Here is a 15,016-nt window from a genome sequence, read left to right as displayed (position 1 = left end):
TCCAACCGGAGAAGTTCCTGTTTAGAAGTGGATATCGTTCTAAGAATCACACGAAGAGCGCGTTATTATTCTAAAATCGCTGTGTCCGGACTCATTATAGTTCCTGTGCCGCGGTTTCCACACGGACTTGTTTGACAGGAACGCCTAGTGTCTGCTTGAGATGGCGGCCAGATCGGAGAACGCGAGGGCCGAATAAACAGTCAACCTGCGCGTCTACAAGCTCCCGAGAAGCGCAAGCCGTGTCATTTACCCCATAGATACACCCTCTAGGAACAGAAGAACGCCATGGAAGGCGGGAAACCCACCCTGCCGCTGGTTTACCAGGCCGTGCAGGCGCTGTATCACGACCCGGACCCTGCCGGCAAGGAGCGCGCCTCGGTCTGGCTGGGAGAGCTACAGAGATCGGTGCGTTCATTAGCGGGCCTACTGCGCCACAGCACCCTCACTCACTAATGAACCTTTACAATATGCATTGCCTTAAAGGTAGCGTCCACTGAGGCCGCAGTGAAGCTTTGTAAACCATAAACATTTGCGGTGTTGAGAAGTGGAGGTGGTCACATGTGTTTGGACTGTTGTGGGGGTTTATTTGCATCCATTGCTAAATCCATTCAACTTGCCTGTGGTTTGATGGTTTTAGATCGAGTTTTGGGTGGGTTTAAGCAGCAAGTTTAGCAGAAATAGTTTTTTTAAACACGACAACTTGCGCGATGAGATCTAAATCGGGTTTATCATCTAGTCTACCACGTTAGAAAGCTGGTGACTGTGTTTTGAAGAAGGTAACGTAACGTTAGCTAGTTCCTTGTTGGACATCAGCTGTTCCAAAAACCAGCTTGTCCACCCTATAAACCGGAATGACCAACTAGTAGCTCTGTTTTTGCTGGTTTACCATCCTAGACCAGCTAGAAACCAGCTACTGTGTTTTAAAACGCATCTAGTTTAAGCTGGGTTTACCAGCAGGGTAGGTTGAATTCAAATTTACCAATTACTAATTTGGCTGTGAAGACAGCTTTTTTAAGCGTCATTAGACATATTTCAAATATTAATATTATAACATCAGTGTTGCAATTGTAATTTTAATGCAGATGAATTTGTGCTGCCTCTGCTAACACCATAAGTGTGTCGTTTTGCCCTTTGAGTTACTGATTCTTCGCTTAGTTCCGCTTCAGAAAACTGCAAGATTAGTGATAAGGAAGGTGTTAAGATTACAAACCAGTAGGAGAAATTTTGCAACGCGTGTTGCTTTTGGCAGAACTACGTAATTTTGCAATATTGTGACGGTAATAGTATGAATTGCGGCGTTTCGCATTTGACACTTAAGTTAACTATTCTGATCCTCACGAGTCTGTCTCTTATACATTTTAGAATAAATGCATAAACGGCCTTATCACCACCTTGTCGAATCTTATCTTTTTTGTTTAATATTTTCATGAAATATACTTATAAACAGATTAATTAGATTGCATTTATGCACTCTCGAAGTCTAAATGCTTATTTAAATTGAGAATTGCATTCAGTTAATTTCTGATTTGCTATTTCTGTTCTCTTGAAATCTGGAATGACACTGCTATTTTACAACAGACTGCCAAATACAGGAAATTAAATAAGAATTGCCTTTTTTCCCAAAATGCATTGCAATATTATGACATCAATAGTATGAACTGCATGGCTTTACCCTAAAACACTGAATTGATCTACTGATACGGTCTGTATTTTCAGGTTGTGTATTATATGTTACACATGATGAGTTCCTGGTTCCTTGTGCTACTGTTTATTTGCATTAGCAATATTTATCTAGGTGTGATGCATCTGATGTTGAGGTGTTTATTTTTTGCCTTTCCTTGTCTATGCAAAATGCAACTGATCCGATTTTTAATTAATGATAGTAATAACTAGAGAGTGGAGAGACTGATATAATGCTGATCATGTATGTGAAATGAGTGAATACAGTTTCTTTAAGTCTACTGAGATGAAGTAAACCTCGGTAGACATTTTAGCACACTTTGGTCATACAACATATTGATGATTCTTCTGTGGTGACCTCTAATGGGAGCAGCTAAACGAGAGCGAGAGATGGAGAAAATATCAGATAATAGAAATTCTGAATTGATTAATTTGCAGATCGTCTCAAAATCATTTTTTGTTAATGTAACCTCCTTGTTCTCCTGTGCAGATGTATGCATGGGAGATCTCGGATCAGCTCCTGCAGCTGAAGCAGGACGTGGAATCCTGTTACTTTGCAGCCCAAACAATGAAGGTGAAGATCCAGACGTCGTTCTACGAGCTTCCCCCAGAGACCCACACCTCACTGAGAGATTCACTCCTGTCTCACATCCAGAACCTCAAAGACCTGTCTCCCATCATCGTCACACAGGTAACATCCCATCGGCCGTTTGAACTGGGGTTTTATCTGCTGAACATGTATGATTTGTGCTCTGAATCAAAATGTAAGTCAATACCGATGACCCCAAACATCTGGCGTTCATGATGTGTTAAGAGGGACGGTCCATCCCAACCACACAGCAGTGCTAAATATTGAGAGCTGTTAAGAAAGTGTCGTTGGAGTTCTAATGCCGTTCTCTCTCCCAGCTTGCATTGGCAATCGCAGATCTGGCTCTTCAGATGGCCTCGTGGAAAGGCTGTGTTCACACCCTCATAGAAAAGTAAGAATCTACTCTAGAATCTACTTCTTCATTTGCATTTTATTGATATGTTCCTTATGTGTAGCCGTGGTCACAACTGATTTTAAAGGGTTAGTTTACTCTAAAATGGGTATTATTCCATTTCATTATTTACCCGATGCTCTGTTTTGGCCCTTCCAGATACAGTAACGATGTGTCCTCCATGCCTTTCCTGATTGAGATACTCACCGTTCTGCCAGAGGAGGTGCATAGCCGCTCTCTGAGGATTGGAGCTAATCGACGGACGGAGATCATTGAGGATCTGGCCTACTACTCTACCACAGTGGTCACTCTTCTGGTGCGGACACATTTGTATATGCGAAACAATTTTTATCATGTATATTCCACTTTGCAACCTAAATAAGATGCCTAGTCTGTAATTATATATTATTCAAAATTTTTAATATTAATGATTTATATTATTTGTAATTCTAATAATAATATATGATTCAAAAATTGTTATTTGTAATTCATTCAAGCAAATGCTTTCGTAATTTGGTAAATCTAGGAGCTTATCCAAATCGTAAATCTTTATTAACCGGCTAGATTTACCTTATTTAGATCTGCAGAATTCACAAAAGGAAGTTTGCAAGGCATAAAAACACATCTCTTCCTCTGGGCCATCATATGTTGCTTTTACTTTGCTACTAGCTCCCTCATGCCTTGTTCTGTGCTGTCACTCCATGCATGCAAATCATTTTAGTGGTTAAGACTCTGCGTAAACATTTAAATGAATGGTTTATGATTCTGAGCTTGGCTGTTGTTGTATTTCCATGATCAGGTGACGTGTGCGGAGAAGTCCGGACATGATGAGAAAATGCTTATCAAGGTATTCCGGTGTTTGGGGAGCTGGTTTAATTTAGGAGTGCTGGACAACAACTTCATGGCCAACAGTCAACTGCTGATGATTCTCTTCCAAGTGCTGGTGAGTTTAGCAAATGTGGTCAGCTGTTCACTTAGCGTCCCGCTTTTTTACTTTTATTTAAAAGACCCCCCTTTCATTGCAGCAGAGGGATGAGACGTCCACAAACTTGCATGAGGCAGCGTCAGATTGCGTGTGCTCGGCGCTGTACGCGATCGAGAACGTGGCCGTACACATGCCTCTGGCCATGCAGCTCTTCCAGGGAGTCCTCTCTCTTGAAACGGCTTATCACATGGCCGTAGCCCGAGAGGACCTTGATAAGTAAGTATGGCATAGTTTTTGAGCCAAGTATGCAGTTCATGCAAGCTTCAATCAAAATGGCTCCGATCCCCAGTGAGATGCCAGAAGACGGCATCAGAAATGTAGAGCTGGGACAATAAATCGATGCAGAATCGATTCCTGGAATGCATCGCGATTCCTCTGGAATCGATTCTGAGCTTAGATTTTAACAGTAGATGGCGTTCTAATCTATTTATTTATTCTCCACACATTCAAATGCTCATGAAGAAGAATGCTGAAGAGCGCTTGAGCGTTCGGCTGAGTCTGTAATTTCACCTCGGCTCAGAATGCTTTTATGACACGAGATTAATGTAAACACAGCCCACTGTGAACACCCTTGTAATTCGCTTCAAACTTTTTGAATTTTATGAATGATTATTTTAGGTTCAAGTATGTGTAAGGATTTGGAAACAAGCAGAGTACAGCTGTTTCTAAAGCATGCAGCGCCATCTGCTGTTCAAAACTAAGCTCAGAATTGATTCCAGAGGAATTGCGATGCATTCGGAAAATCTCAGAATCGTCCCAGCCCTACAGAAATGTTGCTTTAATAATGAAAGAAACCTTATTAAGCTTTATAATTTGGCCAAAAGAAGGTAATTAAAAAGGCAGAATATTAATACTCTTTAGGAATCTTATTAGGTTTTGGGATGGAGCATGTGATTTGTGAAACCTGTTGTAAACTGCATTGGTTTTCTTCCCCTTTTCCTGCTTGCTTTTTCCACCACAGGGTGCTAAATTATTGCCGGATCTTTACGGAATTGTGTGAGACATTTTTGGAGATGACTGTGAGGTCTCCTGGCCATGGCATGGGAGATCTACGCATCCTAGAGTTGCTGCTTATTTGTGCAGGACATCCCCAGTATGAGGTGAATGTGAAAGCTGACACACATTCACACATAAAAAGTGAAAGTGCTGTATGGGATTTTTAAGCATACTTTTTGACTGCCTGTTGGGAATCTTTATCCTCCTTCAGGTGGTTGAAATCTCGTTCAACTTCTGGTACCGTCTGGGAGAACATCTTTATAAAATGAATGATCCAGCACTCCATAGAGTGTTCAAGCCGTACATACAGAGATTACTGCACAGTCTCGCCCGCCACTGCCAGCTCGACCCAGATCATGTGAGCATCCATCTCTTCCTTCACAGGAAAAGCTCGAATCATTTAAATTCAAGTCACTTTTTTGTAGTACTTATTGCTTCTGTGCAATAAAATTGAATGGGCTTCATGATTTTCATTTGTTTTTCTTCATCTCTTATTTTGTACTTCCTGTACAGGAAGGAGTCCCAGAGGACACGGATGATTTCGGCGAGTTCAGGATGAGAGTGTCTGATCTTGTGAAAGATGTCATTTTCCTAGTCGGCTCCATGGAGTGTTTCTCACAGGTAGAGTTTATACTAATATAAACATGAACTGAAAGTGATTTGAGGAAAAGGCCCCGAAAGGATTTAAAAATTTATGATTAGATTTACTGAGAAACGAAAGGGAATATTCAACATTACCATTCTACTTATAAATGCTTTGTGTCTTCTCATCAGCTGTATTCGACTCTGAAGGAGGGAAGCCCCCCATGGGAAGTAACTGAGGCTGTTCTGTTCATCATGGCTTCCATTGCTAAGAGTATCGATCCGTAAGTATCGCTTTCAATCATGATTTAACAGCTTCATGGTCAAGACTCTTGCTTTCACCAATCAAATTCACACCTGCAGCTGGGCTAATACAAACTTATTGAGTCATACTGTTGCTGATTATTTCCATTTCTTTATCTTATTGTCCTGTGATTTGAGGCTTAAAAGGTTACTCAAAATCCTTCAGGTTACAAATGATAACTGTACCATTAAATATTACTAAAACATATATATTGTATATTGTCCTTTTTTTTTTTTCGTTTTTTTTTTTTTTCGTTTTGCAGTGAATATAGACTTTGATGCTGATAAGGATTTAAAATATACAAAATATATTTCTGGCTTTTTGTAGAGCTTGATGCAGAATTTGAGATTAATTTAGATTCTGATTCACAAGCTCTAGATTTTGATTATTTGATTTGGTACTGATTCTTTTGAATATTGCTTAGTCCATTTTAGTTAAATTTGAAAAATTCTCTTTCTGCTAATACTGTAATTATATAGGCTAGTGTTTCATACTGATTAACTCGTCTTTTTAGGTTCTTCATTAAAAGACTGGTTGCACTGTATGTTTTTGATTCACTAAAATGAATTGTTCCATAAGAATCATTTGCTCATGAATTAGGCTACACTGGTCGCTTTGTTTGATTCGCTTAATAGAACCTGCTCATAATAATTTTATCTGCAGCCCTTGAGGACACATCACTAGAAAGCCATTATTTTGCAGGATCAATCAAATAAAGATAGCAATTAATCATGAAATCTTTGTTGCGTTTTAATCCTGAAAGATTGATTTGTAACTCGCTAAAATGTCTCCCTCTCCCACTGCTGGTTCCTAGTGATAACAATCCCACTCTGACGGAGGTACTTGAGCAGGTAGTGTTGCTTCCCGAGACGGTCCACCTTGCTGTTCGCTACACCAGCATCGAGCTGGTTGGCGAGATGAGCGAAGTGATCGACCGGAACCCTTGCATGTTAGGTGACTGACACAATCTGGTTTATTACGTCATCTTCACTCACAGGTTTTGTTTCTCTGTGTATTCATGATGTCTGTACTGGGTTGGCAGATCCTGTTTTGAACTTCCTGATGAAGGGTTTGCGGGAGAAGCCGTTGGCCTCTGTGGCAGCTAAAGCCATTCACAACATCTGCTCGGTGTGTCGGGATCACATGGCGCAGCACTTCCAGGGCCTGCTGAACATCGCCCGCTCACTCGACTCATTCGCCTTGTCCACAGATGCTGCGGTTGGCTTGCTGAAAGGTGTGGAGGGGATCTGTGTTAAATGTGGTGTATTTTCATTCATCTTTGATTTGGTTGATTTAACAACAGAGTATGTGAGCTCTCCTCTTGCTCTCGGAGCGAGTGAAAACCGCAACGCTCCGATTTTCAAAAAATTGACTCCTCGTTCCAGTCAAAAATCACACCACTCTGCTCACATACTCTGATTTACGCGCTTCTCCTACAGAGGTCGACTCTTTTCTGTTGATCTTAGTCATGCCCTTGTTGTATGGCTGGCTTTGTTTAAGTGGTGTGATTGGTTTATCTCAGGCACAGCGCTGGTGTTGGCCCGCCTCCCCCTGGAGAAGATTGCGGAGTGTCTGAACGATCTGTGTGCAGTTCAGGTCATGGCACTGAGGAAGGTAGATATTCATGACTGTGTGGTCTGTATTTCTCACTGTCTGTGGTTAACACAAAGTAATGCGTTGTCTTTGTGTCCAGCTGCTGGCTCAGGACTCAAGTAGTGGGAAATCATCAGACCCCACTGTGTGGCTGGACAGACTGGCTGTCATCTTTAGGTTAGACTCTCAACATCTCCACAATTGCATTTAAATGCAATATTGTGAAACATTTAATTGCACTGTGAATATCTCTAGTCTCTTGAGATTTTTTATTTTATTTTTTTTTTGTCTCAATTGGACACTCTTGAAAAGGATTTTAAAGTAATTTCTGGAAATGTAAACTCTTTATTTTGTTTGGTCATTATTTGTATAAATGTTTTTTTATTAATTTTTTTTAACATTATTATTATAATATTTTAATCTTGCCATGAAAATAGCCATAGAAGTTGCCATAGTGGTAAAAACAAACAAACAAAACAACCTGCTGCTTTTAAAATTTTTTTGATATTTTTCTCTTAGACACACAAACCCAATAGTAGAGAATGGACAGACACACCCCTGCCAGAAAGTCATTCAAGAGGTATGTTTACCTATGTATTGAATGACATTACTTTATCTGCAAATATGTTTCTTTCTGATCATCTCTGTTCTTTGTTATAGATCTGGCCGGTGTTGTCTGAGACATTGAACGCTCACCAGAATGATAACCGGATAGTGGAGCGCTGCTGCCGCTGCCTGAGATTTGCAGTGCGTTGTGTAGGCAAAGGTTCTGCTTCCCTATTACAGCCACTTGTTACTCAGGTTGGTCTTTGTGCCTTGAAAATTCACATCCACTGATCTGAGTGTATGTTTCTGATATAGAAGAGCCAGTGTAGATCTCAAAAAGATGTATTTGTGTTTCAGATGGTGAGTGTGTACCAGGTGTACCCTCACTCCTGTTTCCTGTATCTGGGCAGCATTCTAGTGGATGAGTATGGCATGGAGGAAGGATGCCGACAAGGCTTGTTGGATATGCTACAGGTAACCTAATACACACTAAAATTAGGGATGCACCGAATGTTTGGCAACTGAAATTATTGGGCCGAAAATAGCATAAAAAGACCGAATAAATGGTACTGAACAATGACATTTTTGGTGACGTGATCAAATAGCAACCAGTGTAGAGTGAGAGGCACGGACTCTTTATAATACAGCAAACATGTCGGCAGTGTAGAAGCATTTAAAAGTGTCAGAGAAAGACGCAAAAATCATTACAAGCACCAATAACGAGAGACTCTTTAGCACTGCATCGCTTGTCTCTGATGAGAAGAGGAAGGGGTGGTTGTTACTGGTTACTGTATGATGATTGACATCGCCAAATGGCCTTAAACAATTAGTAAATAAACTGTTGAATGTTATGTTTTCTAATACACACACAAATTGCATATATTCTAACAGCGCTGCACGAGCTTGCGGTGCTATCTACAAACTCGCTGAAACGGTGTTACTTGTCAGTTGCTCAGTAACATTTTTATGAATTTTTACAACGCATGGATGTGGCAATGTGATACATATGACAAATATCTTCCCGAATTCATGAGTATCATTTATAAATCTGCTGTTCAACAAAAAGAAGCACTGAGGTCTTCCGGCAGGTTTCCACCAAAATAAAAGCTGAGAAAAAGCAAGAACAAGAAAGACACTAATAATGATAATATTTACAACAGCTCTATTAATACATTTATTATAAAAATTAACACAGTGTTCAAATTGGGATCTGTAACATTTTATAATGTTTTAAAAGTCTCTTCTGCTCAGCAAGGCTGCATTTATTTGTACAATAAAAAATACAAAATAGTAATATTGTGAAATATTATTACAATTAGAGGTGGGCGATATGGCAAAAATATAATGTCACGATATTTTTAAGAAAAATCACGATTCACGATTTTATCACTATTCTTTGTCATGTTGGTTTTACTATTTTGCAAGTTGTCTGAGCATTACAGCCAAACTAATTTCCCTATTATAAAGACAAAACCTTTCAAGATAACAAAAATATTAAAAAAGAATGGCGGCTATTTAGGCCAAAGTGGGCGAAGATAAAAATCTTTGTCATTTTATCTTTGTTATTAAAAAATGAGAACAAAGATACACATTACAAATACACATACTATACAAATAAAACAGTGTTTTATTTTCAGGTACAATAGGTGTATTTAGCAGGAGCATTCAATAAATTGAATCAACAAATATAAAAATAAAACACTATATAGATTGATTCCTATTAAATCAACTGTATTAACGTTTTTCAGTCAAGAGTAGTGAGTGATTTTTCTTTGTGTTTGGTGTTTTATTAACATTGAAGGAATAATTAACCCCAAAATAAAAAGTGTTTTATATTTATACCATCATTTACTCACTCAAAAGTTTCTTTAAACCTGAATGAGTTTCTTCTGCTAAACATAAATGCTATTTTGAGGAACGTGGAAAACCAAACAGTTGCTGGTCCCCAGTGACTTATTCCATAGTATTTTTTTTTTCCTTCTGAATCAGAAGTCAATGTGGACCAGATACTATTTGGTTACCCACATTCTTCAAAATATCTTCTTTTTTTCTTCTGAACAAGAAAGAAATTAATACAGGTTTGGGACAACGTGCGAGTTAGTAAATAATGACAGAAATTAAATTTTAAGGTGAACTATCCCTTTAATGACAGTCGGCAGCATGTTCAGTACTGCCCCTTTAAGACATGCACGCATCTAATATACGGAGGCACGCATCCGTTTCTCTCAGCTGTTTACTTACTCATTTTAGACATAAGCAACGGAGTCTATACATAAACCTTGTGTGTTTTGACAGTATTAGTGCACAAGATAGCTTAGTTCAGTAATCAGGCGCTTTTTGACAGGCTTTAGCACGCGCGCTTCGGGTGTACGGGCTCAGAAAATGCGCATGTCAGACCGACGCGTGATAAAACATTTAACCGGCAAGGCTTTAAAGCAGATCCGAATAATGTACAGTATATTGAGACGGAGGAATAAGAACTGCAGCTGATAGAATGTGCGCTGTAGCACGATACTACGATATTTCTTCAAAAGCAGACCGTGGAGACATTTTTATCGTCCACGATCAAAAATCGTCATATCGCACACCCCTAATTACAATTTTAAATAACTGTTTTGTATGTGAAAATATAGTAAAATGTAATTGATTGCTGAATCAAAATAAATTTACAAAGACGTATTGAAAAAACATTAAATGCAGGTAAAGTGTCTATTTTACTTTTGTTAAAAATAAAATGTCAAAATATGTGTGAAATAACGTTCCGTCATTGTTCAGACTTATGTGCATTTATGTAAAAATGAAACGACATACTCTGACTTGTATAAAAGAAAAAGTGGTCATTTTCATTATTTTAAATGATTAAAAACTTCTTGCCCGACGAACAGGTAAAACCTAGTGTTTTGAAGGATACTGGTGAAGATTGGTACAGATTTAAAATGACAATTAGTTTATATATTAAACTTGAAAATGGTATAAAAGTTTTTCAAAACCTTATGAAGCCAACGTTAATACAGAAAGTACTTTTTTAATACTAGATTTTTAAAAGGCTGTTCTTGGAAACTAATTTTTCATTGACGCATACAAAGTGACTTTATTTTAATCTTGTGCAATGAACTAAGAGTTATTGTATCTTTCACTCTTGCAGGCTCTCTGTATGCCGACTTTCCAGCTGTTAGAGCAGCCCAATGGACTGCGCAATCACCCGGACACAGTGGACGATCTTTTTAGACTCGTCACAAGGTACCAGTTCTGTGCTGTTGCAATGGTGTTAGAAAAACAAGCTCAAAATAAGTGAAGTGCCATGCAAAAATAACATGCATTAAGATAAGCTCCTATTTTCTCTCATCATTTCAGGTTTGTCCAGCGCAGTCCGGTCACGTTGCTGAACAGCAGTATTATCGTCCACATCCTCCAGTGTGCCATAGCTGCCACCACCCTGGACCATCGAGATGCCAACTGCAGCGTCATGAAGTTCATCAGAGATCTTATTCACACCGGAGTCACCAATGACGTAAGCAGCACTGTCGATCAAACGAAACTAACCAATCGAAAGATTTTCATTCCTGTTCTGTCATTGCATATAACCGATCTTGTCTTTCAGCATGAGGATGACTTTGAGATGCGAAAGCGTCTGATTGGCCAGGTGATGGAGCAGCATGGGCAGCAGCTAGTGACTCAGCTGATCAACACCTGCTGTTTCTGCCTGCCACCTTACACTCTGCCTGACGTGGCAGAGGTACTCTGGGAGATCATGGTCTTTGATCGGCCGGTATGTTTTTACTTGTTTTTTGGGAACACGCATGATTTTTATTTATTTTTTTAATGTCCCTCAAATATAGATTTACTTTTACGCATTTCAAACCTCTATGCACACCTTGGCAATAGAATTGACATTGGCTAGCACTGGCTTGCGTTCTACTAGTACTTCATCCAGCTTTTTACTAAGATACATTCATATGTGAAAATTGACTTTTAAGATCAATCAAGCTTTTTATAGGAAAACGATAGAACTTCAGTAATTAGAACTAAAATGTGTTCTGAACTTATTTTTACCAATGGCTAACAAAAGGTTGATTATGTAGTCACCTAGCATTAGAATTTTAGACGTATATGCATATAAAGTTATTTACTCAAATTGTAGAGAGTTGCAATTGTCAGACTCTAATGAAATGTTTGGTTGCATTTAAAGTATACATATACATTTTACAGATATGAGGTATTTTAATATATTTTTTTTTATTAAAATAACCTGTGTTTTTATTTAATTGCCATCTGATTTAAAATATATCCGTTTTTCTTACAACTCCCCAAAAAATAGTTTTTCTAGTAGACTTTATTGCTTTCAAAACATTCAGACTTTAATCTTTAAAACTATTTTAAAACTTTCTGGTCTGGCTTTCTCAAGCCAACTTCAAAGTTTGTCTTGACTAACTTTATTTATTTAGTTTTATGATATTATTTTTAATGCGATAACCACAGTCTTTTACTAAAGATTTTTACTGAACATTTATTTAATAATCTTGTCTCTAGCTTTTTAAATACTTTTCAGAGAACTTAAAGAGATTTCAGTATCATTTTCCTTTCAAAATTGTTGTTGTGGCTGTCTCTGTGTCTGTAGACGTTTTGCCGCTGGCTGGAAACCACACTGAAGGGTCTTCCAAAAGAAACAGCAGGGGGCGCTGTAACCGTCACACACAAGCAGCTCACCGACTTTCATAAGCAGGTCACAAGGTGAGTTTGTGCCCGCTGTCACTTCAGCCTTCAAAGAAGGCCGTGAACATCAGATAATTTCATTACACTCCCCAAGAAACTGGCCGGTTAATTAAAAGTGCTTTTGCCGACAATAAAAAGTGATAAAGTGCTTATCAGTAAAGATTACAGGCAACATTAGTCTTTTGAGGTATTGCAAGTTGGTGCACGTTCAGTTCTCCGTGTGCTTAGCTCAGCACGGCATGCATAAACAAGTTTCCATAACCAGTCGTCCAAGAGGGTGAAGCATCTCATACTTCGGCAAGTCTTGACCTGAGGAACGAGGAGCCTCCCAGCGTGGTGTCGTGCACAGATGCCAAATACATATTCTGACAATGCAGAATGAGTCACAGGCTTGCATGGAAAGTCCAAACCACGCCAGACTGATTGATAGTGTAGTCGTATTGCTCGCCCATGCTTTTGGCATGTTTGGAAATTGACCTGTGATTAGTAATAATGGACCAGCTTATTGTTTATTAGTTTGTTGAAAAGTGATGCTAATTTGCTCTCTCTGTCACCCCAGTGCAGAGGAATGTAAACAGGTTTGTTGGGCGATAAGAGAGTTTACCAGGCTGTACCGATAGCTGTCTTTTACCAGCTGATGCTGCAAGACCAGGTGATACAAGCATATTGAATACTAAATTTTTAATGTTATTGTGCATAACATGGAAACTTAATCCTCGGTGAATGAAGTTTATTTAATATTTAAATTAAAATAATCATGAATTAATTTAAAATGTTTTTCTTTCTTCATATTTGTCTTATTCTTGGCTTTTATATTACACATGTAAGATGTAGTAATATTATATATTGATATTGAAATGTTAAAGATTAAATTTTTCAATTAATTTATATAATCAAAAGAATGAATTGAAATATTGTAGTTTTTGCTTTCTTTTATATTTGTTGTAATACATTTTTAATTTCTGTGGTCTTAGTTTATTTTAAATGGAACTATTATATATGTAATAATTATTATATTACAATATTATAATATGGTATAGATTTAAAGTTTTATTTCTTTCAAATATTGATTTTTTTTTTTTATTATCATTTCTGGACCTGGAGTGTGAAAAGCATTATACAAGAATTATTTTTTTGCCCTCTCAAGTCAAATCTGATCTTTTTCCCCCACACTTTTTATCTGTGCCGAATCATGATTTTTTTTGAAAAATGTAATTTTATCAAGTCATAAGCAGATTAAGTTTACATGAACTTAGACATGAAAAGTCATGGAAATGAATGGCCAAACATGCTGGAATCTAAATATTTCTGAATAAATTCAGCATTATAAAACGTTCTCTCTTGTCCTCTGCAGGTCAGATTTTTTGTTTTGCTAACATTTGGAGGAAGTGGCAAAGGGAGCCATGATGACCACTGTTGAGAAACTAAAGGGAACTCTTGCATGAAGGATTTGTGGGACTTGGCAAAATGGGAAAGCCGACCAATTGAATTGGAGCTTTTGGAATGGCAGGGTTTCAGGAAAAGCAAATTGCCTTGTGGGTGTCAAAAGACCGCAGCCCCATCCCTCCCTTTTACCCCATCGAGCACACAGATGCCAGCCGCAGCGAGAGAAAGGGGGGGATATTTTGGAAGGGACACCGTCGTCTTGTGGGAGGGGGGCCTTCGAATGGACACTGAAACACATACACCCATTTCAAAACATGGATGAACGTCTGCATCAGTCGGATTTCTGGGGGTCCATCAAAAACCAATGACAAATAAGGATGTGCCTGGTTGCAAATCACAATGCATCGTTAAAAAAAGAGAGACTTGTATGTTTTTAAAAACAAAAATGGAGATTTATTTTCATGGATGTGTGTTTAGAGATCAAGTTATGGCTTTGCTGCCAGTGCCATAAAACGATTACCAACTAAAGATTGTCACAGCAGCAGCAGTCTGCGCCCGTGGGACATTTGCAAAGTGAGAGTTGGCGTGACCCTTGATCTTTTTAAAAGTTGGCTGGGATTTTATCCGTACAGGTTATGCTGTAAATTATGGAGTGGACTGACTGGCAGGGGCTTTTTTTTTTTTTTTTTGTTCTTTCACCATATTGGCAAGAGATGCAGAGATCGTCTTCGGCCGATTGTGTGAACAAATAAAACCAACATTGTGAGGAACAAACAAATCTTTGTCTCTAGTATTATTTCAGATGCACTTGTGTGTTTGAGAAGTGACTTAAATTCTCTTTCTTCAGCTCTCAGAACCTGTTTGACCAGGTTTCATTTGAAGAAGCTTACATGGGTCCTTTAGGTGTCATTTTCTGAGTCATAGAGTAAACTGAACCCTCCTCTATTGTCTGAGATTTTCGAAGGCCCTACAATCATGTGTTTCTCACAATTGCACGTGTAAACCCTCAGGTCACCCCTCCCGTGTCTGATTTGCTGAATGAACGTTATGTGGTTAAGTCTGTAGTCATATCCGTTCGAGTTCCACGGACCCTATAGGATGAGGCCAGCAGATATTATCCACCTGCTCTCGTAATGTTTGCAAAGAACTTGTATGAAATATGAGTCTTAATTCTGAGTGACAGCTTATTACAGGGTCAGAGTTGTACTAACATTGCTCAAACGTTCATGGATCAATCATACTGTGGTAACC

The 15,016-nt window shown here is 38.6% G+C and overlaps 1 protein-coding gene across 1 annotated transcript; it reads left to right on the top strand.

Moving 5' to 3' along the window:
• Positions 1 to 9: 9 nt before the first annotated feature.
• On the top strand, positions 10 to 14,898 carry tnpo3 (transportin 3). The gene is made up of 23 exons (XM_058773014.1): positions 10 to 405; positions 2,171 to 2,371; positions 2,587 to 2,660; positions 2,820 to 2,976; positions 3,460 to 3,603; positions 3,686 to 3,861; positions 4,607 to 4,745; positions 4,853 to 4,999; positions 5,155 to 5,262; positions 5,416 to 5,507; positions 6,342 to 6,481; positions 6,570 to 6,761; positions 7,050 to 7,141; positions 7,221 to 7,297; positions 7,640 to 7,700; positions 7,781 to 7,921; positions 8,024 to 8,140; positions 10,812 to 10,906; positions 11,021 to 11,177; positions 11,268 to 11,435; positions 12,285 to 12,397; positions 12,939 to 13,031; positions 13,734 to 14,898. Exons 1-22 carry the CDS (start codon positions 286 to 288, stop codon positions 12,997 to 12,999), a joined length of 2,772 nt encoding a protein of 923 aa, XP_058628997.1. The 5' UTR covers positions 10 to 285; the 3' UTR covers positions 13,000 to 13,031; positions 13,734 to 14,898.
• Positions 14,899 to 15,016: the final 118 nt, after the last annotated feature.

This window comes from Onychostoma macrolepis, chromosome 04 (assembly GCF_012432095.1).
Source record: "Onychostoma macrolepis isolate SWU-2019 chromosome 04, ASM1243209v1, whole genome shotgun sequence".
NCBI classification, from domain to species: domain Eukaryota; kingdom Metazoa; phylum Chordata; class Actinopteri; order Cypriniformes; family Cyprinidae; genus Onychostoma; species Onychostoma macrolepis.
Note: the sequence above shows the minus strand (reverse complement) of the source record. Positions and strands in the feature narration are given on the sequence as shown.

What these genes read in the sequence shown, in the direction of transcription:
- tnpo3 (XM_058773014.1), top strand. Translation starts at nt 286, where the DNA reads ATGGAAGGCGGGAAACCCACCCTGCCGCTGGTTTACCAGGCCGTGCAG. An exon ending in TGATTCTCTTCCAAGTGCTG is followed by an intron (nt 3,604 to 3,685) that starts GTGAGTTTAGCA and finishes CTTTCATTGCAG; the next exon opens with CAGAGGGATGAGACGTCCAC. An exon ending in CTTTTTAGACTCGTCACAAG is followed by an intron (nt 10,907 to 11,020) that starts GTACCAGTTCTG and finishes TCATCATTTCAG; the next exon opens with GTTTGTCCAGCGCAGTCCGG.